Here is a 27,902-nt window from a genome sequence, read left to right on the forward strand (position 1 = left end):
AGAGAACGTTTAAAAAACTCATCTCTGCTCAGTGCTAGTGTGGCGCGTGCACGCGCGCTATGACGTGTACATTGGGCGTGCGCGCTGCCGGCGGACTTGCAAGTTAGAAAATGGCGAGTTCGTGCAAACGACGAATTTGCATCAACGAGAAGCGCGGCTTTCGTCAGGATTTGGATTCGTGGCGGTCTAAACTCATTGATTGTGTGGGTAAGATATACGTGGTATAGTTGACGACGCATTTTGTTGCTTCATGTTTGTGCATGGTTTTTATTAAAAAAGGCTGCAGGAATGTTGGTAATGCTAATGCTGCTAAAAACCGTCAACAACACTACTGTCTCTAATAGGGCTTTTTCTTTTCTTTTCTTTTTTTTGTCTCTTCTGCACAACTCTTTCATTCACTGTCATGCATTTGAAAACAGATAGATGGTACGCCTAGGCTGTTTTGGTGTGTCACCTAATAATGTGGTGTTATTTGATGGTGTTTTGTGTTGTAGAGAGAAATTTGTGAAGTTCCTGAGTAGGAAGCTAGTTAGCTGGTTAGCTAATCAGGCACACACACACACACACAGAGAGAGAGAGAGAGAGAGAAAGAAAAAAAACGAACGAACGAATTGAGGAACATGGTATTAGCAGTGATGTGTTCAGCTGCACGCCTGTGTGAAATGTAATGTTAGGTTAGTAATTATGGAGGTTGGGGGGAAGTGACTTGTGTTGCCTATTAAACTCACACACACTGAAACTATATGTCTTTTTGTAGATCTATATAGCACGTGCCAACAGGACCTACTAGAAAGCAGTCACTCTTTCTATAAAGGAGAAAAAAACCCCATTAACGTTAAGCTGCAGGGTGCTCAGGTTGTCTTCTCACATTATCCACTGATTATTTCAGTTTGCCATTGACATAAACCTATCATTATTTGTTAATGTAACTCACTGACTATCCTTTGCCAAAGTATAATATATATTTGTTTCTCTAAGAATGAGTGTTAGACTGATTTGTGGATGAATTTGGCATCTCTCTGCTCCTGTCAACTCATTTTCCTTCATATGGAAAATTCATGATTCAAGAGTTTATTGATATAGTTTTGGACAATGAAATTACATAAGTACTGCTCTACCCGAGCATATGAAAGATAAAGAAAAATCTAGAAACAAGGAATAGTGTCAAAAATCACAATAAATGTCTATTCTTCATCACACACAGAGCTGCGGTGAGAGCACTATTAACTGTAGTGTCTGTTGTGAATTTATCACTTGACTGTCCAAGAACAAAAATGTTGGTTTACTTTTCAAGAATGTTGATTAAGATTATTACTCAATTTCATTTTTCTGGCATTTTCTTCTGGTCATGTGGGATATTTGGTCTGATTCCAGGTCTATCAAAGTACCAGTTAGATTTAGATAGGTGTCCTTTATAAATTTGTTTTTCTATTTACCCAAGAAAATTAAGGTGATTCTTTCTTCGGGTGTTTCATTGGGCCTGAATGTTAGCAAAACTGCATCATGATAAAAATTCTGCTTTTTTTGGTCTAGTAATTTGTGTATGGGTGAGTACATCTACCTCAAGTTTTTTAAATGGAGGAAGGAATGAGAATTAGCAGAGTGGCAGGATTATGAATGAGACAATCATGGTCTAGATGTAGAGCTTTATTTTTGTCTAACCCAATTTTAAAATACTAATTGCTTGAGTTTTCACTGGACATTAGACAAGGTTTTCATGTCTCAAAATTTCAGGTCATTATAAATGGAAAAATAAGACAAAATGTATCTGATCTTGACTTCACTGGCAAAACTAATGACCCTAAATGGTTAATAAACCACTTGTCACTGTGTGATGGCAGACTGTTAAATGAGAAAACAGCAAAACAAGTGGAATCTATTTTATTAAAGCAGGTGAATTTGTGCCAAAAGTATTTTAATGTAACTTTTCAAGAAATGAACTGAAATGTACAATGACAGGAGAAAAACACTCTGAAACTGAAAACGGTGAACTCTGGGGCAAATTTAACATGGTCTTCAAATAACAGCATTTGTTCAGTTTTCTAAGCTTCCTTTTTGTTAATCATGGTTTATGAATGCGCTGCCAGTGTCTTCATTTATGCTCTGCAAGTTTACATTAGTCATTCTAGCACAAATCTCGTGTGGCTGGGCTTAACACCATTTACTCTCATTGACTAGTGAGGTTTGGATCGACAGCTTGAGGGTCCAGTTGAGGAGGAGGAGGAGGAGGATGATGACAACGCTCTGTGCTGCTTCTGAGACCTCCTCTCAGAAAAATAGTGGTATGAGACTACCCAAACTTCAGATATTATTACGAACTAATATACTGACTAAGTAAGTAGGTAATTTCCACTACAAAGTCTCTACTTCCTGGTCAGGGAGCTGTTCGTCCAAATCTCACTAGCCAATGAGAATAAATTGCTGTTAAACCCCGCCCACACAGGAGATTTGTGTCAAAATGGAGACTGTAAACAAAAACATTGAAGGTGTAATAGAAAACTCTGGCAGCGCATTGATATTCAGAAGGTTTTCCTCCTTCTTGTATATTTTTGTTCATTCCTTGAAAACTTATGTTCAATATTTTTGGCATAAAATTGCACAGTGTGCACCCAGCTTTAGCTACTCAATGGGCCAGACAGTGCAAGGTGTCTTTTAGACTACTTTTACAAGGATGATCTTAAGAATGTCATATATATTGCTATGCATGCATACCAGGGCTCTACAGTGCGACCATTTCACTCGCATTTGCGACTGAAAAGTACTTTGTGCGACTGTGGAAAAAATATTTAGGCGCACTGAAGCGAGTAACCATTTGGAGTTGTATAATACAATCGGAATAATCACTAAAATTCCAAAATGCATCTACACCGTGCAACAGTTACTTTCGCACTGCTTTTCATCACCTCAGTCAACCAAACAAGTGTGCAAATACTGCAAAGATGCCATTATGATGACGAGTAACTCTGTACATCATCTGCTGATCTCACAAACCGCCATCTTTTGTTGATCCCGCAAAATGACCTGAACCTGCGACTGTGACCTACTTGTATAGCCACAGCGGCGTCGGGCGCCAGTAAATTAATAATAATGCTAACACTACAAGGTGGTGTGTAATTCAAACTTCTTTAATAAATAATTCCTCACCAATCATAATCAAGAGTAGCAACTGTTCAGTCTGTAAACATACAGTACGCTGCCGCTCCCCTTCACTCTCTTCACCAACTCTAATAGAGAGCGCATTCACTTCATTTAAGCTCGCGCTTGCCAGTTATCACTAGAAAAGTCAACTGCAGTTTTCATGTTTTGATTTAATCCCCTAAAAAACACTATCAGCAGACATGGCAACACTGTACTGGTGGAACCGATCAAAAACTAATAAACAAAAAAAAGTGCTTGGTTATAAATAAATCATTTAATATGAAAAAAGATTAATAAATTCATGAAATGAGAACTAAAATAATGTTTAATTACTATGGGTTGCTTTTAATATCAAATTGACATTAAGCTTAGTAAGCTATTTCCTTTGAGGGCTGTTGGCCTTCTTTTTCCTAATATGGTTCATGCTTGTGTTAGTCTACTTTTAATTAGGACTCTTTATCGCTCAATATATTTAAAAATAAATATTTTATGCCGTTTATTTATCAATTAACCAACAGTATTTCTCATTGCTTTTATTTTCAATTCAATTTTATTTGTATAGCGCTTTTTACAATAGACATTGTCGCAAAGCAGCTTTACAGAAATATCAACACGGTATACAGATATTAAAGGTGTGAATTTATCCCAACTGAGCAAGCCACTGAGTGGCGACAGTAGCAAGGAAAAACTCCCTAAGATGTTTTAAGAGGAAGAAACCTTGAGAGGAACCAGACTCAGAAGGGAACCCATCCTCATCTGGGTAACAACAGATATTGTGAAAAAGTTCATTATTGACTTATATGAAGTCTGTATGGCCTTCAAAGCAGCCGTACTCCCAGCAGTCCGGAATTGGAGTAGATTAGAGCTCCATCCAGAGGCAGGACATCCGAAATGGATCAGACGGGTCCAGAGATCAGAAAGGATCAGGATCTCTAGTATCTCCATAAAATCGTGTGTGGCTCGGCAGAAGGAAAGAGGAAGAGAAAAGATTATTAGGACTGGAAATTAGCATAATAGAAAGCCTAGTCAGGGTAGGCTTGAGTAAACAAATACGTTTTAAGCCTAGACTTAAACACTGAGACTGTGTCTGAGTCCCGAACACTAATTGGAAGACTGTTCCATAACAGTGGGGCTCTATAAGCGAAAGCTCTTCCCCCTGCTGTAGCCTTCGCTATTCAAGGTACCGTCAAATAGCCTGCATCTTTTGATCTAAGTAGGCGTGGCGTATCATAGAAAACCAAAAGGTCGCTTAGATACTGTGGTGCGAGACCGTTTAGTGCTTTATAGGTTAATAAAAGTATTTTCTAATCGGTGCGAGATTTCACTGCGAGCCAATGCAGTGTTGATAAGATTGGGGTGATATGGTCGTATCTTCTGGTTCTAGTTAGGACTCTAGCAGCTGCATTCTGGACTAACTGGAGTTTGTTTATGTTCCTACTGGAACATCCAGACAGTAAGGCATTACAGTAATCTAGTCTAGAGGTGACAAAAGCATGAACTAATATTTCTGCATCATGTAGTGACAATATATTTCTTATCTTAGAAATATTTCTGAGATGGAAGAAGGCTATCCTAGTAATATTATCTACATGAGCGTCAAATGATAGGCTGGAGTCAATAATCACTCCAAGGTCTTTTACTGCTGTACATGATGAAACAGAAAATCCATCCAGAGTAACCATGTGATCAGAATTACTGAAGTAATAATAATTACAGACTAATAATTACAGAATTAATCATTTTTTTTTATTTTAATTAAACAAAACAAAAGTGACGATGAGCAGAGAGCTTACATTTAACCGTTCATGTCAGACCTTCTGATTAAAGCTTAAACAAAAAAAGATTGGTATCTGGACTGGTGTTGGTCGATCAAGATGACACAAAATAGGTATCGGCAGTAAAAATCCTGATCATCAGTAATGAACAGCATTACACGAAAGCACTTTGCATCTGGTGGGTAAATGAATTCACCTACTCCCATCCTATGATTATTCAGATCTCATACACAATGTATGCAGAGCAGTTCAAGAACTGGCTTCAGCCCACAACCATGACATTGGAAAATGTCTAATAGTGTATCTTTTATATATATTTAAGAGGAGCAGAGACTTCAAAGACTGAACATTGAGGTTTTTTGTATTTGTTTACAAGCTGGAACAGGTTAACGGTTGTTTTTCGCATACAGCCTGTAAAATTAACTGAAAATAAACTAAATCTAATATCAAGGTAAATTAATTTGCCATGGCTCACACTATGTTCCTAAATTTTGTCAATTGACGTGCTCAAGTTTTACAATTTTTAGGGTCATGTCTACTTATGCATTATATTGTGGCACATTAACGTTACCATCTCTTTAAAAAAAAAAAAAAAAAAACCTTAAACTTCAACCATGCTCCAAATTTTTGACTGTGTTCTTAATTTTTGTAATTAGGAGCACAAGTGCTCCTAAAAGTTGTTACCATAGAGCCCAGCATACATTTGGAGCCCAGGTCTCAATACTGGTGAGAATGTACATCAGTTAGTACTGTGGCTTTCTTAATTTTTTTTCGGGACAAAATTCTCTGAGCAATGACTTTTCCATGCATTGTAAAATTCTTGTATGTGAGAATGCAGCAGTTCTGTTGTCATTACTGTCCTACTCCTACATATGAGTGTTTTGTGGCACGTAAAAGTTGTACACAAACATCCTGTCTCTCAGCACTGTTGACAAGGCTGGCAGATTGTGTGGTTTCACCTGTTTTGCAATTTAGTAAGTGAAGCTGCAGGAGTAATACAGTCTAGTGACATTTTTCATTAATGTACAGTATTATGTGTAAAATTATCATAGATTTCAAATTAGTGTTTTTAACTAGCATAAGCATACTGATGATGTGAGGAGGTCTTTTTTTGTGTGTATGTGTAAAAGAAATCAAAATGAATGTGCTTGTTCTTGATTCAACACCTTGATTAGGTGCTCTGACAAAAAAAAAAAAATTCGGCTGGATCACGATCCACAATTATGTTTTTAAGACTAATTCACAAACATTCTGAACAAACCAATTGATTTCCCTGTGGATGAAAATATACCTCTACAAACATAAACTTTTATTAAAAAAAGATTTAAAAAAAAGAGTAACGGACACCTCAGGCATGAGGTACACTTCCCAATAAAAAAAAACAACAAAACGGACACACCTCAATGAGGTGCACTTCCCAATAAAATGTATTTCTAAAATGAAGACAATCATACATGGGTAGTGTATTTATTTAAAAAAAAGTTAAATAAAAATGGAGCTCTACTAAAAATCACCTTTTGTTAATGTCTTCAGCAATAAATGGAAAGGTGAGTGAGTATTTTCATGTTTAAATACTGAGTGCATTAACTTTAAATTCTTAGTTGGTTGTACATTTTTGTTTAACGTTTAAATACAAGTGAATTGTGTTTCATTGTTTTTATTGAACTTTCTGCATTTTGTGTACAATTTTACACAAAATGGTAAGTTGTAACAAAGATCAACTATTTTTAGAAGTCACTTAAAACCTTTGTTTTTGACCATTTTGTTGGGTTTTATATCCTTGACCATGTAAAATGTCATTATATCTGTGAAGTGTCTTTCCACACTTGCTTGTTGTCTCATAACTCTGCGTTCACACTAATGCGCAACAAGTCTCTCATGTTTGTAGTTCGTCACTTGTGGATGTGTACCATCTTTCAAGCATTTTTAGTTCTGCTGAGAGGGTAGTGGCCAAATTTAGCCTATAGCACACTATCTACTATAGTGTATATACAATGTCTTTAAAATGAATTTTAATATTTTAAAGTGAAATAAATGTTAGATTGCTTTTCAAGTATGTTATTTACCAAGCTTCATATTAGCTTTGTTAGCAGGGCCAGCTAACTGTTCTCATTATATACAGTCACTAGAGGCACCACTATATATGTATTTTTATCTTCTTTACTAGGAAAACACAAATGTGTGTGTGTATGTATGTATGTGTGTATATATATATATATATATATATATATATATATATATATATATATATATATATATATATATATATATATTATATTATATTATAATCTCTATCTTCTAACTAGTGAAAAACTATTTAAATAACACTGACCAGTGTGAAAATTGGTTGTTTCATGTATGTTATGTGCCAGGCTTTGTATTGGCTATTAGCAATTAGCAGCGCAAGCTAACTGTTCTAACTACAAACACTTCTTTGAGGAAGCAGTAATCTATTTTCTTCCAAGGTTTATTTTTCTACAGAATGTCTATACAGGTTTAATGAGAGGGTCATAGATCACAGGATAAGATGAACAGTTATGCATTTATCATACCTAATTTGCATTAAGTTGAGAATAGAATATCCGCTCGCTTGTAGCTCTGTCGCATGTCATTGTCGCTGAAATTGTGATTCCGTGTTGCACACGTATGAAGAAATTTAATGGACACTTGTTGCTTTGTTGCTCTCTAGTGTGAACATACCTTGAGGTGTGCCTTTTTCAAATGTATATGTGTACTTCAGTGCTGTTTCTGGCTGTGGTTCTGTTACACTAATATGTGTAAACGGATTCATTGTGCTTTCTCCATTTGCCAGTCTTTGATTAGCATATTTTGCAGACAACCGTTGTTTGTGCTGTGACTGTAAAATTCAGCAGTTCCATATAACTAGTTTTGAACTCCTCCATGCTGTCTGAGGAGGAAGCATAAGCCCAGGAACTGCCTGCACTTGTTTATTGGTTTGTATGTGTGTCTTTTTGCTAGCCCAGCCTGCACTCTTAAAGAGTAAAATCTGGTTCTTAAAATAACTTGGTGTACCATGTCTGAGTAACTGATAAAATGTATTCAGTGTCACGATACACATGATCTCTATGTAAAAACGGATTGTGGACAAATTTTGATATATTGTCATATTGCCCACTCCTAACTACAATGTCTGGGCCGCAATAATTTTTTATAATGAAATAATGTGTCAGCAATCATTTTTTAACCACAATGTCCTTTTTTTATTATTATTTTTTATTATTTTAAAAATGTTATATATAAATTTTTGCATCTGATCAGTTGGAAGGCATCTTTAGGACAGAAGTGTTGAGTTTGTGTGGGTTTTTTTTTTTTGGTGGCGGCGGCGGCTTTGCCTTAACTTCAAGAGGGAGAAAAGTGAGTCTGCCGAGGGAACGACTGTGTATAGTAGAGACAGACTGATCAGCATTCTGTGAGGTCAGTACTGATGCCAGTTCCAAACAGGGGAGGGGCCAGATTACCACAACACTCATCTACTTTGGCAAAGACAAAACAAAAAAGTTAGTTAACCTAGGGCTGGACAATACAGCTAAATTTTATCACAATATAATGTTTCATATCATTCAGTGTCAATAATTATTTATTGATAAATTTTTATCTTTTTTTTAAACAAAAGACCAGTTGGAAAAATTGGTTTGAATTTAACCACTGTATTTTTTTTGATTTTACCCACTTTATTAAGGCAAATAGCGAATAATTTTAGTTTTAAGGCAAAAACAAAATAGAATTTAAATAAATATCTTATATGAAGATTAAATAAATGTTAAAGAAACGCTTTAATACATAAAATATTACAAAATGTGCAATGTAAATGTAGATCAACATCGCATTATAGCACCAGGAGTCACATTCTACGCTCTGGTTTGTGCTCCGCCTGTTAGCATAGTTAGCCTATCCTCGTATAAAACTTCCACTTTAACACTTATTTCTGGGTAACACTGTGCTGAGGTCAGCGTCTGACGAGACAAGTTCTTGCTCTGAGGACACTTGCTGTCCTCCCCAGAGCCGACATTTTACCAGAAAACACAAAAAGAGGCAAAAATGTCACACTTCTTCCTTGCCCGCTGTTCAGAGTCACATGCGCACTACAAGTCTCCCGCAGCTTGTTTCTCCGTACTTGGCTGTCCCGGCACATTGGCACAAATAAGCAACCAAACTGCAACCGAATATATTTCACAGAAGCAATTCGAAAGTAGGGCTGAGCAATACAACTAAAATTTATAACGAAATAATGTTTCATATCATTCGGTGTCAATAATTATTTTTATTTATTTATTTTTTTAAATCTTTTTTTAAACAAAGACCAGTGGGGGAAAAAAGATTTGAATTTAACCACTTTATTTCACCCACTTTTATTAAGGCAAACAAGGCATATTGGTTTTAGAAACTTTGAAAACAGCATTAGCTTTCGGCCGAGACAGATATTGTGGAAAAACTGACACACTAGTGACATGTTTCCCTTCAGCGCACATACTGAGATTTGGCTCATGTGTTGTCATTGATTGGCATGGTGTATCGGCCAGATCAAAGAAATATAGGCTGATGGCTGATCACATTAGGGCTGCAACTAACGATTATTTTCATAATGGATTAGTTGGCTGATAGTTTTTTCGATTAATAGGGTGGAGGGCAAACTTTCAGCCCCCCCATTTATTTAAAATTAATTCTACAAACTGAGTGTTACAAATATAAACTTCAGACTAGAACTTTACACAATTGTTTGTCCAACTATATAAGACTGAAAAGAACCAAATACACACAGACACACCAGAATATATATTATTAATTTAGGACTGTAGTTTATTTCTGTGCTTTTTGTGCATCCATAAAAAAAATAGTGTGTGAAATAAATTAATTATTTTAGTTTAAGTATTTATGCATTTATTTTTATTTTTTTTATTTTTATGGATGCACAAAAAGCACTGAATTAAACTACAGTCCTAAATTAATAATTAAAAACTCACTTTCACTGCACCTTGTGGTTTCTGTTACTCGCTGTCTTTAGGTACATTGTTTTACTTCAGTTTACTTTGATCATAGTGTTTTTTAATTAGATATTCGAGATCTTACTTGCGCTCCCACTGTGTATCAGCACGTCTACACCACGAGTGAGGATCAACGCGGCCTCGTTACTAATAGATCATTTCCGTTATAATAAATGACAGTTACACTGCAAGCGTGCAAATACGCCATATAATGCCAATAAACTGAAATTAAACTAAACCTTTTGTACCAGTTTCCCCTGCCCCTTACACACAGTGGCACATTTTGGATATAAACATAAGTTTGTTCTCGTGCATCACTGTTTGATCTCTGCGGTGTTTAATATAAAATGCTTCCCTGCCTTAGTGGACTTTCTTCCTCAGTCACTTGACGATTTTGCCTCCGTCTGATGGGGACTGAGGTCATGTTGGGAATAAAGGGTAACATTGACGTAAACAGTCTAAAGCTAGTGGTGTCGCATTATGTGCATATGACATCATGCGCCGTCGACTAGGAAGAGGCTTATGCTTCCGGTTAGTAAAAAAACCCGCTAGTGTTCTATTTGAGAGATTACCCTTCTAAACTTCATACACTAGACTGTAGAGTCACAGTGCATAGTGTAAATGTATAGTACTTAATTTGGGACACAACTTTAGTATTTACTCTCCAAAGCGTGTTTTCAGAACAGAACGTAGTGAGTAAATATACCTCGTGCCGCGCGCTGACCAACCATCTCGATAATGAGATTCATTGACGACGATTTTCCTTAGCGATTATTCTCGATTAGTTGTTGCAGCTAATCTAGATTACATATTTAGGCCAGACATTGGCTGAGTCTGATTCTGTAGCTGATCCATCCTCCTGTCTGAAGTCTTTAGCTGTTGTAAGGTAAGTGATAGGGGGCATGGTGGCATAGTGGTTAGCACGCTAACTTGCATACCTCGTGGGTTAGGGGTTAGATTCCCAGCTCTGCTTTGAGCTTACCAGGTTTCCTCCTGGTACTCAAGGTGTGTGTGTGTGTGTGTGTGTGTGTGTGTGTGTGTGAGATTTCTGCCTGTTGGCAACCCTGTCCAGGGTGTCCCCCTCCTTGTGTTCAGGGTGTCCCCCTCCTTGTGCCCAGAGTCCTCCTAGGATAGGCTCCAGGCTTCCCTTGACCCTGTGTAGGGTAAGCAGCACAGAAAATGGATGGATGTAAAAATTAACTTGTTCCTAATGTTTAAGGTGGAACAACTTGTTTGTTTCACATTACACATAACTGTGAGTGAGTCACAAAGACAGATAAGATAAAACCTAAATAAACCTTTACATAAACCTATACGGTGCCACTGTATGTTTGAGTTTAAAATTCCACTTATTGCATATGCTTTTTAACATATAAATGTTTGCTAACTTTCCTATAGGATGCCAATAATTGTACAATCAAGGCAGTCGCCCATATATTAAACGGCCCACTACTTTAATGAGCATAATCTGTTATTCCTTCTTTTATAAAGAAAATCAGTTATGTATGAAATTCTCTAAAAAAAATTCAGGAAAACAAGCTGTTATGTAACTAAATAGCGTCTCATTCTCCTTTCTCTGCACAGGTGTTGAGAAGATCTTGGAGTTGTTACTTGGGACAAGAATTTTAGAGGACCTAAGTCAGTTCAAAGGTAATTAAGCTGGAAGTAAGGTCTATGCTGTGACATAATTGATTAGCAAAAGGTAATGCTTTATTTGTTTTTTTGCTTTATTATTAAAACAAAGGACACTTTTTAGACTTGGTATAGAGGCTATGCACGTGACGTCACGGTAGCCAGAACTCAGTCACGCCAACCGTGTGGCAAAAAGACTGAGCGATAGCATTAGTGTACAGCATGCATGCCAGAAAAACACAAAAAAACTAGATATGCACCGATGTATCGGCTGATAAAGGCTATTTTTCACGCTATCGTCCGATAGTTTAAAAACTTCCGATCAGGGCCAATTATATCCTGTCAATCAAAAGAGGGAGGGAAAACACATCAGTTTTGTGATGTGTGTAAAGATGATGTCTCTTGTGTGGAATGATGACAAAACTGCAGTTTGTAATCTCTGCACCGCTAAAATTTTACACCGGAAGTGAGCAGCAGTGAAGCGGTGTTGAGTCTAAGTCGACTCATCACTTCCCGATGCGGTATTAGCATTCAAACTGCTGGACACTGCATGCTTTGAAGTGAAAGACCGACAGCTAGCTCTGACAGCATGTACCGATTTGACTTTTGCGCCAATGATGTCAGCACTGAAGGGGATTTTCGGAGGGAAGTCTGCTTCTATAGTGGGGATTAACCAGGAATCTGCATATGTAACAGAGCAAAGGTGACAGAGGAGTAAGCCACGGTCGAAAAATTATCAACAAAAGACACCACTGTCTGGCACTAACCCTCTGGACAGGTATGGATGCAGATCAAAATGTGCTGTTTGTCAAAGCATGTTCCACTGGGCCAAGGATGGTCCACACAGAATTGAGCAGGTCAAACTGACTGAAGATTGTAAAATGGATGATGTAGAGGAGTGCAACGTTACTCTGTAGGCAAAAGTGTCACCCACTGAAGCAGAAATCTTCGACCTAGTGCTTTGGCTAAGCAATAATACACTGCATGTACACAGACTGTGTGTGGACTGAAATGGCTAAATAGCTACATCACTGATTTGAGAGAAAACGAGAAAAAAAAATAATAAACATAAAACCTTTACATTTGGGGATGCGAAAAGTAGTCTGTTCCACCAGAAAGTTGAAAATTCCTCCAAAAATTGGACAGACTTGAGTGTCATTGAAACCAAGTTGTCCCAGCAAAGATTCCACTGCTTTTGAGTAAGGCCTGCATGAAAAGAGCAAGGACAGTGCTGGATATGGGAATGACACTGCAGTGATGTTCAGTCAACCTGTAAAACTTGACTTTACAAGCTCTGGTCATTACTGTGTAAACATTATGGACAATAGTAGCTGCTGAAGATGTCACTCTAAACTAGGGGTGCCCAATCTTATCCGGAAAGGGTTGGTGCAGGTTTTCATTCCAACCAAGCAGGAGCCAAACCTGATTCCACCTGTTTTATCTTTGGCTTTCAGTAGACTCAGTTGTGGCTTCTGTTTGGTTGGAATGAAAACCTGCATCCACACCAGCCCTTTCTGGATAAGATTGGACACCCCTGGTAGATGGTAGATTTATTTGAACAGTGAGAGACGGAATAACAACAAAAAAAAAATCCAGAAAAACGCATGTCAAAAATGTTATAAATTGATTTTGCTTTTTAATGAGGGAAATATTTATTTGACCCCTCTGCAAAACATGACTTAGTACTTGGTGGCAAAACCCTTGTTGGCAATCACAGAGGTCAGACGTTTCTTGTAGTTGGCCATCAGGTTTGCACACATCTCAGGAGGGATTTTGTCCCACTCCTCTTTGCAGATCTTCAAGTCATTAAGGTTTCGAGGCTGACGTTTGGCAACTCGAACCTTCAGCTCCCTCCACAGATTTTCTATGGGATTAAGGTCTGGAGACTGGCTAGGCCACTCCAGGACCTTAATGTGCTTCTTCTTGAGCCACTCCTTTGTTGCCTTGGCCGTGTGTTTTGGGTCATTGTCATGCTGGAATACCCATCCACGACCCATTTTCAATGCCCTGGCTGAGGGAAGGAGGTTCTCACCCAAGATTTGACGGTATATGGCCCCGTCCATCGTCCCTTTGATGCGGTGAAGTTGTCCTGTCTCCTTAGCAGAAAAACACCCCCAAAGCATAATGTTTCCACCTCCATGTTTGACGGTGGGGATGGTGTTCTTGGGGTCATAGGCAGCATTCCTCCTCCTCCAAACACGGCGAGTTGAGTTGATGTCAAAGAGCTCCATTTTGGTCTCATCTGACCACAACACTTTCACCCAGTTGTCCTCTGAATCATTCAGATGTTCATTGGCAAACTTCAGACGGGCATGTATATGTGCTTTCTTGAGCAGGGGGACCTTGCGGGCGCTGCAGGATTTCAGTCCTTCACGGCGTAGTGTTACCAATTGTTTTCTTGGTGACTATGGTCCCAGCTGCCTTGAGATCATTGACAAGATCCTCCCGTGTAGTTCTGGGCTGATTCCTCACTGTTCTCATGATCATTGCAACTCCACGAGGTGAGATCTTGCATGGAGCCCCAGGCCGAGGGAGATTGACAGTTCTTTTGTGTTTCTTCCATTTGCGAATAATCGCACCAACTGTTGTCACCTTCTCACCAAGCTGCTTGGCAATGGTCTTGTAGCCCATTCCAGACTTGTGTAGGTCTATAATCTTGTCCCTGACATCCTTGGAGAGCTCTTTGGTCTTGGCCATGGTGGAGAGTTTGGAATCTGATTGATTGATTGCTTCTGTGGACAGGTGTCTTTTATACAGGTAACGAGCTGAGATTAGGAGCACTCCCTTTAAGAGTGTGCTCCTAATCTCAGCTCGTTACCTGTATAAAAGACACCTGGGAGCCAGAAATCTTTCTGACTGAGAGGGGGTCAAATACTTATTTCCCTCATTAAAATGCAAATCAATTATAACATTTTTGACATGCGTTTTTCTGGATTTTCTTGTTATTCTGCCTCTCACTGTTCAAATAAATCTACCGTTAAAATTATAGACTGATCATTTCTTTGTCAGTGGGCAAACGTACAAAATCAGCAGGGGATCAAATACTTTTTTCCCTCACTGTACTAGGATATTCAAATTGATATTAAATGCAACCCATAGTAATTTGACATTGATATTTTCTCATTTTATTTATATTTTATGAATTTATTATAATGTCATTTTTTTTATATTAAATGATTTATTCATAACTAAGCACATTTTCTGGCTTTACATTTTGTTTTTTTTGTTTTTTTTTGTTTTTTGTTTATAAGTTGTTCCTTTTTAGATTGGTTCCCCCAGTACAGTGTTGCCATGTCTGCTGATAATATTGCGTGTTTTGGGGGATTAAATCAAAACATGAAAACTGGAGTTCACTTGTCTGACAACCGTAAGCTTAATCGCAATTGTGACTGAAAAGTACTTTGTGTGAAAAAATATTTAGGCGTGTGACCTGTTTGTAGTCAGAATAAAAACTACAGGAAGTCCAAAATACATCTAGCTGAATACAAAATGCATCTAGTGAATGAGCTGTTTATTAGAGTTGCCGAAGAGAGAGCTGTAGTGTACTGTATGTTTACCAACTGAACAGTTGCTACTCTTGATTATGATTGGTGAGGAATTATTTATTAAAGAAGTTTGAATTACACACCACCTTGTAGCGTTAGCATTATTATTAATTTACTGGTGCCCGACGCTGCCGTGGCTATACAAGCATGTCACAGTCGCAGGTTCAGGTCATTGTGCGGCATCAATAAAAGATGGCGGTTTGTGAGATTGGTGAGTTGAGAGAAGCAGATGTACAGTGTTACTCTTGTGATCATAATGGCTTCTCTGCAGTATTTGCACACTTGTTCGGTTGACTGAGGTAATGAAATGCAGTGTGAAAGTAACTGTTGCACAGTGTAGCTAGATGTATTTTGGACTTCCTATAATTTTTATTTCGATTGTACTATACAACTACAAACAGGTCACACAAAGTACTTTTCAGTCACAAATGCGAGTAAATGATAATGAGTCTTTATTGATCTCATTATCATTCACTTATGTATTCACATACATATGTACAGTGAAATTCTTTTCTTCGCATACCCCAGCCAGCATGTTATGTCAGAGCGTGGGGTCGGCCATGATACAGCACCCCTGGAGCAGAGGCAGTTAGGGGCCTTGCCCATGGGGCCCAACAGTGGCAGCTGGGGCTTGAACCCCTGACCTTCCGATCAGTAACCCAGAGCCTTAACCACCAAGCCCCCACTGCCCAATGGTCGCACTGTAGAGCCATGTGATGGAGAGAATGGAACTGTATACATCTGTGATGGATAGATCATAATCGGTTGAACAAGTGACTATCTGTTTAGCATTGTACATGACCATTTACCGAAGGGCAAAAGGGAAGCTCTCATTGAGGAGTAACCGGTATTGTGGGAGTTTGGAGGGGAGTGAGCGGTGTTGTGGAAAAATGGCAGTCGCTAATAAAGTTCTGAAGTGTGTCTTTGAGGGTAACAAAGGGTGTACACAATTATACAACCAGGTTACTGTATATTTTTCATCGTTTTCCCCTAAAATGGTGGTTCTTGTTTTTCACATTAATTAATAGGTCAAAATTTCACAATAAAGGTTCAAAAGGTTCTGGCATTTATGGGATTTATCTTGGTTTTAATTTTTTTACACAAAAAGCTGCCATTTTAACAGGGATGTGTAGACTTTTTATATCCACTGTAGCTGAGCAAAAGTTACACAAAACGCTACACAGCCACATGACTGTATGACAAAAGCTTTTATCAACTGAACTGAGTGACCAACAATTTAATTAGGAAATATCCTAATTTTCAATGTCTAAACATAATCATTTTGTTTAAGTTTTGATGTGAAGTTGCAAATTGGGCATCCATGCTATTGATGAAATGTGGTCAGTGGTGATGCATTGGATTTTAACCATTTATACCATGTCTGAACTGGGCTGCCGTTGTTACTTGGAAGAAAAGGTTTAAATTGAACCACCAGTATGAACGTTCACGAAGAATTGCTGGATACACCTTCCTGCAGAGTTCAGTTCCAATTTGATTTTAGTTAATCAAGGTCTCAAACTGCAGCAGATTTGAGGTGGAATAAAACTGTTTGAAGGTTGATTTCTTAGAGGCATTAACCTGTCATGCTCTCTAGTTTGTAGCAAGTGTGTATAATAAATAAATAGCTTATTTCTGTTTTGCTTTTTAGAATTAAATTTCTACATTTTATATTTGTACATTATATATAGTACACTGACTGATTCGTCTGATGGGTCCATGAATTGGGACAAAAGTCACATTTGATTTGATTTACATTTCATCATGTTGTATTAGTCATCTGTTGTAATTGGGCACTGGAACAATAAGGAGCACTCTCTTCAAAATCTGCACCACTAATGTGTAAAACCAGCTACCTAAATCTGATCCAGATTTATTATTTTATTTATGTGAACATTCACATCTGTGGAATCCCCAAAATGACTGACATTCTCAATAGGCTATCTAATTTAACTATATCCAAATACAAATATTGATTACAGAGGGAGTTTAAAAATTGAAAACCCCATTTTAAAAATGTCAGTAAAATACATGAACATTTATTTTATATTATTCTTTGAACATTTTACTTTATCTGCAATTCACTTTTACTATTTTATCCATTTCAGCATGTTCAGTCATTCCCCCTGGCACTGGCTGACAGATGAATGTGGTTTCAGGCTTTGTGTGCTTTTTGCATCTTAGATTAGTGGTGGTGTCACATCAGGGTAGAGACTTTAAATAGTGAGCGAGATGGATTGGGTCTTGGTGGTTTTGGTTTTCAGAACAGGATAACCCTTTATTGTTACATTGAGTCATAATGGTGAAAAATCATATTGTTTCATTTAGTCAAACTGGGTTATTACAATAAGATTATAACCTGTATAAAAAACCATTTCCATTCCTAGCATCTATAATTTTTACTTTTCTTTTTGGATCCACAGATTATAAGCCTCCAAGTGTGTCAAATTGGTCATTTGATGAAAATTGTCTTTTCTGCTGCTTAAGACGAGAGAAAGTGAAGGTAGTTTCTTTTTTGTTTCTTTGTTTCTTCCCTTCATTATTAAGCTGTTCAGTTATTATGGGCATCTTTTCTCATTACAAACTGAATAGTCAAATCCATTAAAATATATATATATATATATATATATATATATATAAAATTTATTTATTTTTATTTATTTTATTTTTTTTTGGTTTTTGAGAGACCTAAAGCTGTGGTTTATAACTAGATGAGATGTAATGATGAGAGGAAATTAAGGAATGCTTATCTGTTGAAGTTTATTTTAAATGTTTTGTGGCCTTTTTAACCAACAGGAACATGTAATTGCACTCAATAACAAAATTGTGGAAAGTGGAGGCAAACCTTTACTTGGCAAGGATCATTGTAATCTCAGCAGACTTGAGTGGCAAGTAGAAGAATTCCTCAATGCAGTCTTGCACAGGAAAGGTATGTACACCTTTAGTTTCCAGTAGGGATGTCACGATACTAAAAATATAGTAGTCGGTACCGATACCACCAAAAGTACTCGATACCAAAGTGGATACCACGGTGTGTATTTAAAAAAAAAAAAAAACAAAAAACAACCAACTCTCCTGGAGGACATCCTCATCAGACAGGGAGAGAGAGAAATTTAGATATCAAACACTGTCTGACAATGAGTCTCCGGAGGTGCACTCCTAAACGTGCGCGCACACGTACACACACCTTATATTCTGAATGCAAGCATTAGTTTAAATTCACTGATATGGTGGCAGGCCAAAACGATTTATTAAAAGCATGAACATTTAAATAATTGTGACATTAGGCTACAGTTTGCTGACAGGACACGGGCTGAATGGCGATGCATGGTGGCCCATTTAGAGGTAGTTTATAACATTGCAATGCATTAGCATCTTTAACCAATAACAGGCTAGCGCAAACATTACATGGAGCATAACGTTAGCTGGTTTCATGGCCACAATGCCAGCTGCCTCAAACAAACATAATATAGGACCGTCTTTCAGGTGCTTCACCAAATTCCAGGTGTTTCCTCGCTTTGTTTGAAATGAACGATAGCATCGGTTACACACCGGAAACCGATACTAGCTTTCCTCTCAACGAGTCGGGGTGGAGCTAAACTTGTTAAGCTAAGCTAAACTTCTGTAGTTTTTCCCGTGTGCTTGTAGGTGTTCCTCTTCTTCACCACTTGTGTGTATTTGCTGCCCCCTTCAGGTCTGGAATAATCGCAACCTCAGTACTTTCGTTACAAACGGTGCTATTGCTACTGCAGGAAAAACAAGTACTGTCACGTTTTAAGAATGTTGGTATCGAAGTATTGGCTCTCGTGACATCCCTAGTTTCCAGTCAGATGGTCTACATACAGGCATTTAAACGTAGTACATCACAGGAACCCAATTGTATGTAAATTTGTTTGTGTTTTGAACAAAAACATTGTGTTGGGAGAAAATGCTCCTTGTGCTAGTTTAATTTTTTTCCCCATTGTTTAAAATATACACTCAACATCCACTTTTATAAGAACTCCTGTACATCTGTTCATATAAGCAGTTGTCCAGTAAGACATAATCATGCAGATACAGCTTAAGAGCTTCATTTAATGTTCACATCAAACATCAGACTGTGGACAAAGTGATAGTGTGACTTTAATTGTAGCATTTTTGTTAGTGCCAGATGGGCTGGTTTTTGGAAAACTGCTGATCTCCTTGGATTTTCACAAACAGGCTCTAGAGTTTACATTGGGTGGTGCGAAAAACAAGAAACATGGTGTGAGCAACAGTTGTGTAAATGGAAATGCCTTGTCAAGAGATCAAAGGAAAATGTCAAAGGAAGTTTGAGCTGCAAAGAAGGATTATAGTAACTTGTATAATCACTCTTTACAACCGTGGTAAGCAGAAAAGCATCTCAGCATGCACAAAACATCGAACCTTGAAGAGGATGGGCTACAACAGCAGAAGAGCACATTAGGTTTCACTCCTGTCAGCCAAGAACAGGAATGTGAAGCGATCATTGGCGCAGACTCATCGAAACTGGACAGTTGAAGTTTAGAAGAAAAAAAATCAGCTGGTCTTTTTCCAGATTTCAAGTGTCTGAGTCTGTGCCCTTGATGGCCTCAGATTCTTGTTATTGGCTGACAGTAGTGGAACCTGATGTGGTCTTCTGATGTTGTAGCCCATCTACCTCAAGGTTTGATGTTTTGTGCATGTTGAGATGCTTTTCTGCTCACTGGTTATAAAGAGTGATTATATGAGCAGCTTCCTGGCAGCTCAAACCAGTCTGGCCATTTTCCTCTGACTTTTTATCAACAACAAGGAGTTGCTACCCCCCAGAACTGTCACTGAGTGATTTGTTTGTTGCACCATTCTATGTAAAAACTCTAGATACTGTTGTGTGAAAATCCCATGAGATGAGCAGTTTCTGAAATACTCAAACCATGAATATGATTTCATGACTTTGTGTTGTGCTGCTGCAACGTGATTGGATAAGTGCATAAATTAGCAGGGGCACAGGTGTTCCTATTAAAGTGGATGGTGAGTTTATATATTTTTCATTAAACATGGGGGGGAGGAAATCACGAGTATAGCAAAATCTTCTTTTGTATCCCATAGAATACACACCAAGGATTCCAGATCCTCACATCCCTGTGGTGGCTTGTGATACCATGCAACAAATGATCAATCGCTTAATGGTGCATTATACCTCAAATAACAACTCTCAGGACTCGCCTCAGCACAATGGCATGGACCAAAGCCTGCTGAAAACTCACTCTAGCACATCACTCATTGCTGTTGCTACACCTATGGCTGCTGCTTCAACACAGAACCCTGTCCTCAGTAAGCTCCTCATGGATGACCAAGATGCACCTCTGGACCTTTCAGTCAAGAAGGTCAGACCAGAAATCAGTGATCAAGGTATGATATCTTTGCTGTATGTGCTGGTAAACAGAGTTACCAACACCTGTGGTTTAGTTGTTGAATTTGCGTGTTTTGGTGTAATATCAATTCAAGGTTACTTTTTGTATCATGCCAGCTTAATCTAGGAGAACTTTGACCTGTGAATTCCTGAACCTCAGTCCTGAGAATCAAAAGAAAATAAGTGGGAGGAGCAGTCATCTCTTTTGCAAAAAAATAAAATTAAAAATGAGCTAGTCATTTTTAAGTAGTGGTCACTCGACTTTTGTGTTGCTACATTTTTCTGTTCTTACGCTCTCACTGGGGAACAAAATGCACATAAATAGTGATACAGTTGTTTTTTTTTTTGTTTTGTTTTTTGCGCTTGCTGCTTTTTCTTGTTAGAAATGTTGGCACCTTTGCAGTAAAAACAAATAGTTAGGTAATGGTTTTTGTTCATATAATATTGTCCCAGCATTGATGTGTGTGACTTTTCAGATGGTGCTCTGGATCTTTCAATCAAGAAGAGTCATAATCCAGACAGCATGCTCCTCAGAAGCCCTCATGTGAATTTGACAACACCAGTTATTAAAAGGTTAGTGTGTAAACATTACATTTGTCTTCTTAAGCTTCATATCATTACGGCCCCACTAAGCACTTATAACTTATGAAGTATTGTCTTGTTTGATATGAGGCCCTAAATTTGATCTTGAGTATCGAGCAATACATTCAACATTCTGCATAATAAAGCAGGCTGTTTGTCATAAAATACACACACTCCCTCCTTTGAAAAAGTAGCTTCCTCTTTATCTTGAATCAGGAGAGACTACTGTGGTTTAAAAAAATATGCTTCTCCTAAACGTGCTGTTTTGCCATGAGCAAATAATAGTGGTGTGTAACGATGTATCCTGATGCAAAATTTGACCAAAATTTGTGATGCAAAATTTGTGAAAATGCGCAATTCACATTCTGGGAATCAGTATTTTATAAATTATGCGTGTAATGTACAGTACTGCACAGTTTGAACACCAGATGTCCCAATCTGTGTAACCCATAGAGTTAAAATGTATAGAGAGCATGTTGGTCACATGATTGCATTCTTTCATGGTCGGCCTGCACCTGATGGTTGTATGGTTACACAATCATAATCGTCAAAAAGAGCTCTTGTGTAGCTTTTCAAATGGCACTAGCCCTGCATGACTGTGATCTACAGTGCCCAAGAAAGAGGCCACAGAATTATTTTATTTTTATTTTTTTTAAGCAGACCTCCAACACAATTTTAAGAGTAATTTTGTATTTGTAACACAGTATCTCAATCTGTGTGATTGCTGTTTCTGTAAGATAGTATTTGTTTTTGTTTTCCATTCAGGCAAGCTTCGGATTCAGGTTTTGTTAAAGCAAGAGATCTGCAGTCATTGTCCACATTAGAGCAGTTTATGGCTAAGCTATGCTTGCATCACCAACGGCAGATTGTTGACGCATTTGGATTCTTGCAAACTGAAGTAAACGCTGTGGCTTCTTCCAGTGAAGTGCAAGTGTCCACCCCAGCAGTCCCAGAAAAATCAGTAAGCTCAGACTGTGCAGAAGAAAAGTCAGCGATTCAAGGTACTGAAGACACTTTGCCTGTAGCAAGAGACAAGAATGGGGGCCAAGAATCCCATGTTTCCAAAAATAATGAAATTTCACCTGCAGAACAGTCCCTGAAAGCTGATGGGCCATCAATTATAAAAGGAACTTCAATAGTTATTGGTCAGACAGATATCGGAGTTAATGAGGACGATAATGGTGAGTTTAGGAGTACAAACATTCAGCCTAAGTGTCCAACTCTACTGATCTTGAAAAACAACCTTGGAAACCTTGACGCCAAAAAGTTGTCTGAGGTTGGCTCAGTCATTCTACAACCTAATACTGGCACTTTAGAGCAGGGCCCATGTGCCTCTGACACACAGTCACACACAGATTGCACTGATCATGATATTGGTGCACTGTCTTCATGTTCTACGAATCAAGGACACACTGACCCTAAATGCCTTCCAGTACGGAGCAATGACACTCCTGTTAAACCCTGCTCAATTCAAAGGACCACAAATGGATTTTCGCCTAATTTCTCAAGAACAGCCAAGAAAAGTTGCAGAGGCTCTTACTCTCAACCCAGGCTTGGCTCAATAGGTAACATTGTAAATGATCCTGACAATAAATATGACATTGTCTATGTAGGAAAACCCATTACTGAATGTAAGCTTCAATCACAGAGCCATATGCTTCCAAGGAAAAATGCTAGAAAAAGCACAAGAGGACATCTGTGTTTTGGGGATTGCTTGGAGATAAAAACAGTGCGAACATTGGCCTGTAAGTCTGCTCAGAATGGTAGTGGGAATTATCCTGTTCCTATGCCGGAGATAACCACATCAATTGCCCCAAAGCAAGCTCTTTCTAAACCTGATGGTTTACCTGCTATGACTGTACCTTTTACTGGGGATTGTATGGAAACTGTGATGAACAAAAACCTGTCTGATCACTCAGTGGTGACAGAAATACCTGGAGATGTTGTTGAAATATCAAGTGAGGATTTGATTGTAGAACCTAGTCAAACAGGTCAATCTCAGCAAAAAGAACAAATTCCCTCTTTACTTGCAGATGAGGAATGTGATCAATTTGTGCAGCAGGATGTGGGTATACATGCCATTTCAGACAGTAGTGAAAGAACTCACAATTCTGCTGTGGAAAATGAAACAACTGAAAAAATAGAATTTACAGCAAAAGAAATTATAGATGCATCTTCATCTGGTGTGATATTGGGTGGGTTAGAAACAGAGGTCCATGGTCAAAATGTAGCCACAGAGGCATTGCTAAATACAGTCTCCTCAAGCATAGAAAACGATTCATCCGAGTCAGAAGATTTCGTAGTAGGGAGTGATTTGACAAGTAAAAATGCTGCAAAGTGCGATTTCCTACCAGAGTCCCAAGAACAGACTAAATTTTTAAGAAAACCGGTAATGACATGTACAGATAACAGCACATTGTTACAAATGACATGTGTAACTGAAGCAAGCGTGAAAGTAGTGGATTCTACAAATCCAGGTAAAGTCGAGTTGAGGATGTCTGATTTAGTGGTTGAGGAAATTACAACAAAGGGTGTTGCAAAACATGCCCCCTCTTCAGATAGGTGTTTGCGAAGTGGAGTCTCCAAAGGCATATCTGAACAAACGGCTGTCTCTGACATGTCAGACCAGACAAAACCAGCTGAATTGCAGTCAGATATCCATGAAAGAAATATTCTAGAGTCCAAACGGTCCTTGATGTGTTGTAAATCGAAGCATACTGAAGAAAACGTGCCATGTCAGGGTGCTCAGTATAACGTAGATGTCACAGATTTTAATCCTGAGTGTGTGCAGCAGGCTGACAGTATAGGTAACAAAGTGTGCACAAGACAGAAGCAAAAGCTAATGATGGTGAAGGAAATGGATTCTGACAAAAAGCAGAAGGTCCAAGAGCTCCCAACACCAAATGATGAGCTTAAAGGACAAGGTTGTTTGATGAATGATGCTCCTGAAATTGAGGTGAACTGTCCTCCAGAGAGTTCTGAATCTCCTGGAAAGAACAGCCCTGGGAAATCCATAAGGGTTTCTGAAAGAATGCCTTTTAGAAACCGGAGCAGTCAAAGTGAGCATTCTGTTGGTGACTCCTGTTCACCTACCAAAAATATTCCACACACCCCTGAACGAATGCCTTTGAGAAGCAGGAATAGCATTAGTGTTGATCAGCCTGTGGGTGGAGATTCTTGCAGTTCCCCCACTGCAGACCCTGTAGAGAAGCTTGGACGAATGCCTTTAAGAAGCAGGAATAGTGGTTTCGCCGAGCAGACTGTTGGCAAAGATTCCTGCATTTCCCCAAATACAAGCAATTTAGACAGTGTGGCACGCATGCCTTTGAGAAGCCGACATAGTAGTGCAGTCAGTCGCCATGTCATTGAAAGTTCCTCTGATGTGATCAAGGATACATCAGGCACAATCACTGAACAATCCAGTGGTGAGGATAGTGGTGTTACCAGTAAGAAATTAGCGAGCACTGGACACATGCCTCTAAGAAGTGGAAGTGGTCTGATGGTAGAACAGTCATCCAGCTGCAATTCATGTGGTTCAGATGCTGGAACTGTCTCAGAGAGCCCTGGACGCATGTCGTTGAGAAGGAGCAATACTTTTAGTGCTGAAAAGCAGGATTGTTTACAAACGCCTCCCAAGAGTAAAAAGCTTTCTCGAAGACTTCAGAAGATGGCCAAAACATCTGTACCTTCATTTATCCATAAGGGAGAACACAACAAGAACACTGCTAACATCAAGACTGATAAACTTTATAATGACCAAATGAAAGTCTTTTCTATCCCAGATTCATTTACTTCATTTAACCTACCAACCACCAGTCCTTTAATCCCCAGTCCATGCAAGTTTTTGGAGGCTTTAAATGGGGAAGCAAACCAACAGTTGATTTCAGATTTAAATAGCAAATTTGATAAGATGCAAAAAGGGTGGGTTCAAATGGACAAAGAGGGACAGCCTGCACCAAAACCAAAAAACAAGGCAGACAGACTAAAGGAAATATGGAAAAGCAAACGAAGAATTAGGAAACCAAGGTCATTTGAGCAGCACAAATTCTCTCCTGTGCAAATGTTATTTATGAAATCCTTTGACCTTCCCAATATATGTCGCTGGTTCTTGCAGTCAACAGAAACAAAATCTCTTGTTATTGTAAAGAAGGTGAACACAAGGCTTCCATCTGAAACGCAATTGGGTTTTCAATCCTCGCCTTCTGTGCCAGAGTCATCTGATGGAGTATTCCCAAGTCTACAGGCTGAACGCTTAAAAAAGCACCTGAAAAAGTTTGCCATTGCATCCCCTGTGAAGAGCAACCCCAAGAACAAAAGGCTAATTGCTAAAGCTTTAGCCCAGGCTATCTCTAAGGGCAAAGAAAAACGAGAACCTAGAGCTGCCACACGGATCTCTTCAAAACCACAGAGTACTACTGGTTTGATACAGAAACAGTCCCATGAGAACCACAGCAAGGTTGCTGCAAGTACAAAAAATCCAGCAAGTGCTAGAATTCTGAGAAAATATTCCAATATGCGTGAGAAAAAACAAGTCCAACAAAACTCACTGAAGAATTTAAAGAGGTCGGTAGTAGAGGTAGACAGTAGCCATTCCATAACAAAGAAGGTCTCTAAAGAAAAATTACCCACAAGGAGAGGACAAAAATCAGCCATTGTCAAGGAAGTGAAACAGTTGGCTAAAAAAGCTAAAGCCCCTGCAGCAAAAGAGAAAATCCCAAAAGGTGGTAGAGAGTTAAGAGATTTAAATGAAAAGAGTGGAATCTCCTCCGAGAGGGTGCTTCCCAGAGTATTAAAATCTAACCGTATAACTGCTCCTAAAACCATGAGTAAAAAAGAAATGCTGGTGAAAACTGGGAAATCTCCACACACAAAAAGTGATAAGAAATCACCTCTTCATAAAGGTCCTGAAAGTTTTATGTCTCCATTTCAAATTATGGACACACAGCCTCTGTTATCAGAAGACCAGGTTCTCACAAGGTCTCAGAGAAAGATGGAAGCCACACTTGCACAAACTGGATCCCCAAAAACCTCTACAAAAAGAGCCTTGGAAACCTCAATCACATCAGTCAAGCGGACACGAACATCAAAGTGAAGGATGGAAATAGATAGACTGCTGTTGCAGATGGGTGATGGTATTTCCACAAGTGAGGATTGTTTCTTTTCTGGGAAGAATATTGCACAGCTTCATTATTATGAAGCATAAAAGTTGTTTGACTTTCTCCTTGTTGTCTTTAGTGCAGACCCATGAAAACAACTGCATGCAGAAGTTCACCACAATGTTCACAATCAAATGTACACTGTTTGTTGTAAACATTTCTATATTAGCATTAGTGTTGTCACTAGCCTTTATTCAACTAATTAGTGTTGTGCACTTGATGTTGCAAAGGTACAGTATGCCCAGAACGGTCATTCTGTTGATTATAACAAAATGTAGTGTGCTGGTTGATTTAGAAATTGCTCATTAATAATAACCTATACCCTATCAACAATTAGAGCTGGTTTTGTGACCTTGATAATGTGCCTTAAGTAACAGACTGTTCCTTAAACCATGGAATCCTCTATACTGCACGCATCATTTTGTTTAAAAGTTTCCTTATGCCCAAGCTATATCTGAGTTCTGTTTCCTACCATACTCATTTCTTCTTCTAAGCATTTAAACACGTCTTTCTGTATTCCTTATTTAGGTTTTCTAATATTTCAAAGTAATTCAAGGAGCATTAAACATTTTCTGAATACTTGATCATTCTGATCATTAATTTCCATTTTGTTACCGTGATATTTATTGTTCGTTATATTTTCAGTTTAACCTGTTACTTGTTGCCTTAATTGTGTTTGTGCCGTTATCTCATTTACTTGCTGATGATCAGCTGCATTGAAATTTTTGATTTAATTTCATTAGAGCCTAATATAACTAACTATAACTTATGAATAATCAGGTCATAATGACTTTATTATGTTTGTTCAGTTAACAGGCTTTGTTGTCTTCTGAAGATGCTTTAGCTAATATCTGTTCTGGAGGGTGCAGAAGAGTCTAGAGCAGTCATGTATAAGTCATGTATCTATTTATGAACTCTGTGCAGTACATGGTTGTGATTTCTGGATTCCAAAACCCTTAAGTGAATTGAAAGAAGAATAGGAAGATCCTTAGGTGCAAAAGTATTCGTGTTTGTGTTTCTCTGAATTTGAAGTCTATGCATGCAAGGTGATGTGCATCATCTGCAGATATTTCTTGAAAGCTTGACTCTTTGAATACAGATGCTTTGACCATTATGAAAATGTGACTAAAAATAAGTGAAGGCTAATGTCCATTAGTTTCAGTTTTGGACAGACATTTTGCTTTGACTGCTGGATTTCTAAGCTGGATTTGAATGTCATCTGAATGAACATGTGAAACTTTTTAATTGTCTACAATTTAAAACTATTTAAAAAAAAAAATCGATGTGCTGCCATTTGCAAAATTATTTACTCTAATTATAGGATTAAACATAATTTTGTATTTTGGGGAGGTATTTGGTGGAGGTCATTTGTCCTCAGTCCTTTAATGTTTTACCTTAGCACAACTGTTTCTTTTTTTTTTCCTTTTTTTTTTTCTTTTCTTTTGACTTTGAGTAATATCTTGTAAATGCAAAGGTATACTGCTTTGGAGTTTTGATTGATATTTAATGTTACCATGGGTATCATTGACAGTTTGATTTACCCACCAAATACCAGACTTGAATATTTTACTTTACTATTGATATTTATAGTTTTTTGATTTTGTATATTTGAAAAGAGAGCACAGGTGTATTTGTGTAATGTTTCTAAGGTTCTGCTAAAACTGGTATAAATTGTTTTAATTCAA

The 27,902-nt window shown here is 38.1% G+C and overlaps 1 protein-coding gene across 1 annotated transcript; it reads left to right on the forward strand.

The window, feature by feature from the left end:
* On the forward strand, positions 1-27,902 carry wu:fc17b08 (microtubule-associated protein futsch). Its single transcript, XM_053619704.1, has 7 exons — positions 1-207; positions 11,501-11,566; positions 17,514-17,593; positions 17,887-18,019; positions 20,176-20,478; positions 20,956-21,052; positions 21,827-27,902. Exons 1-7 carry the CDS (start codon positions 111-113, stop codon positions 26,151-26,153), a joined length of 5,103 nt encoding a protein of 1,700 aa, XP_053475679.1. The 5' UTR covers positions 1-110; the 3' UTR covers positions 26,154-27,902.

This window comes from Ictalurus furcatus, chromosome 29 (genome assembly GCF_023375685.1).
Source record: "Ictalurus furcatus strain D&B chromosome 29, Billie_1.0, whole genome shotgun sequence".
NCBI classification, from domain to species: Eukaryota; Metazoa; Chordata; class Actinopteri; order Siluriformes; family Ictaluridae; genus Ictalurus; species Ictalurus furcatus.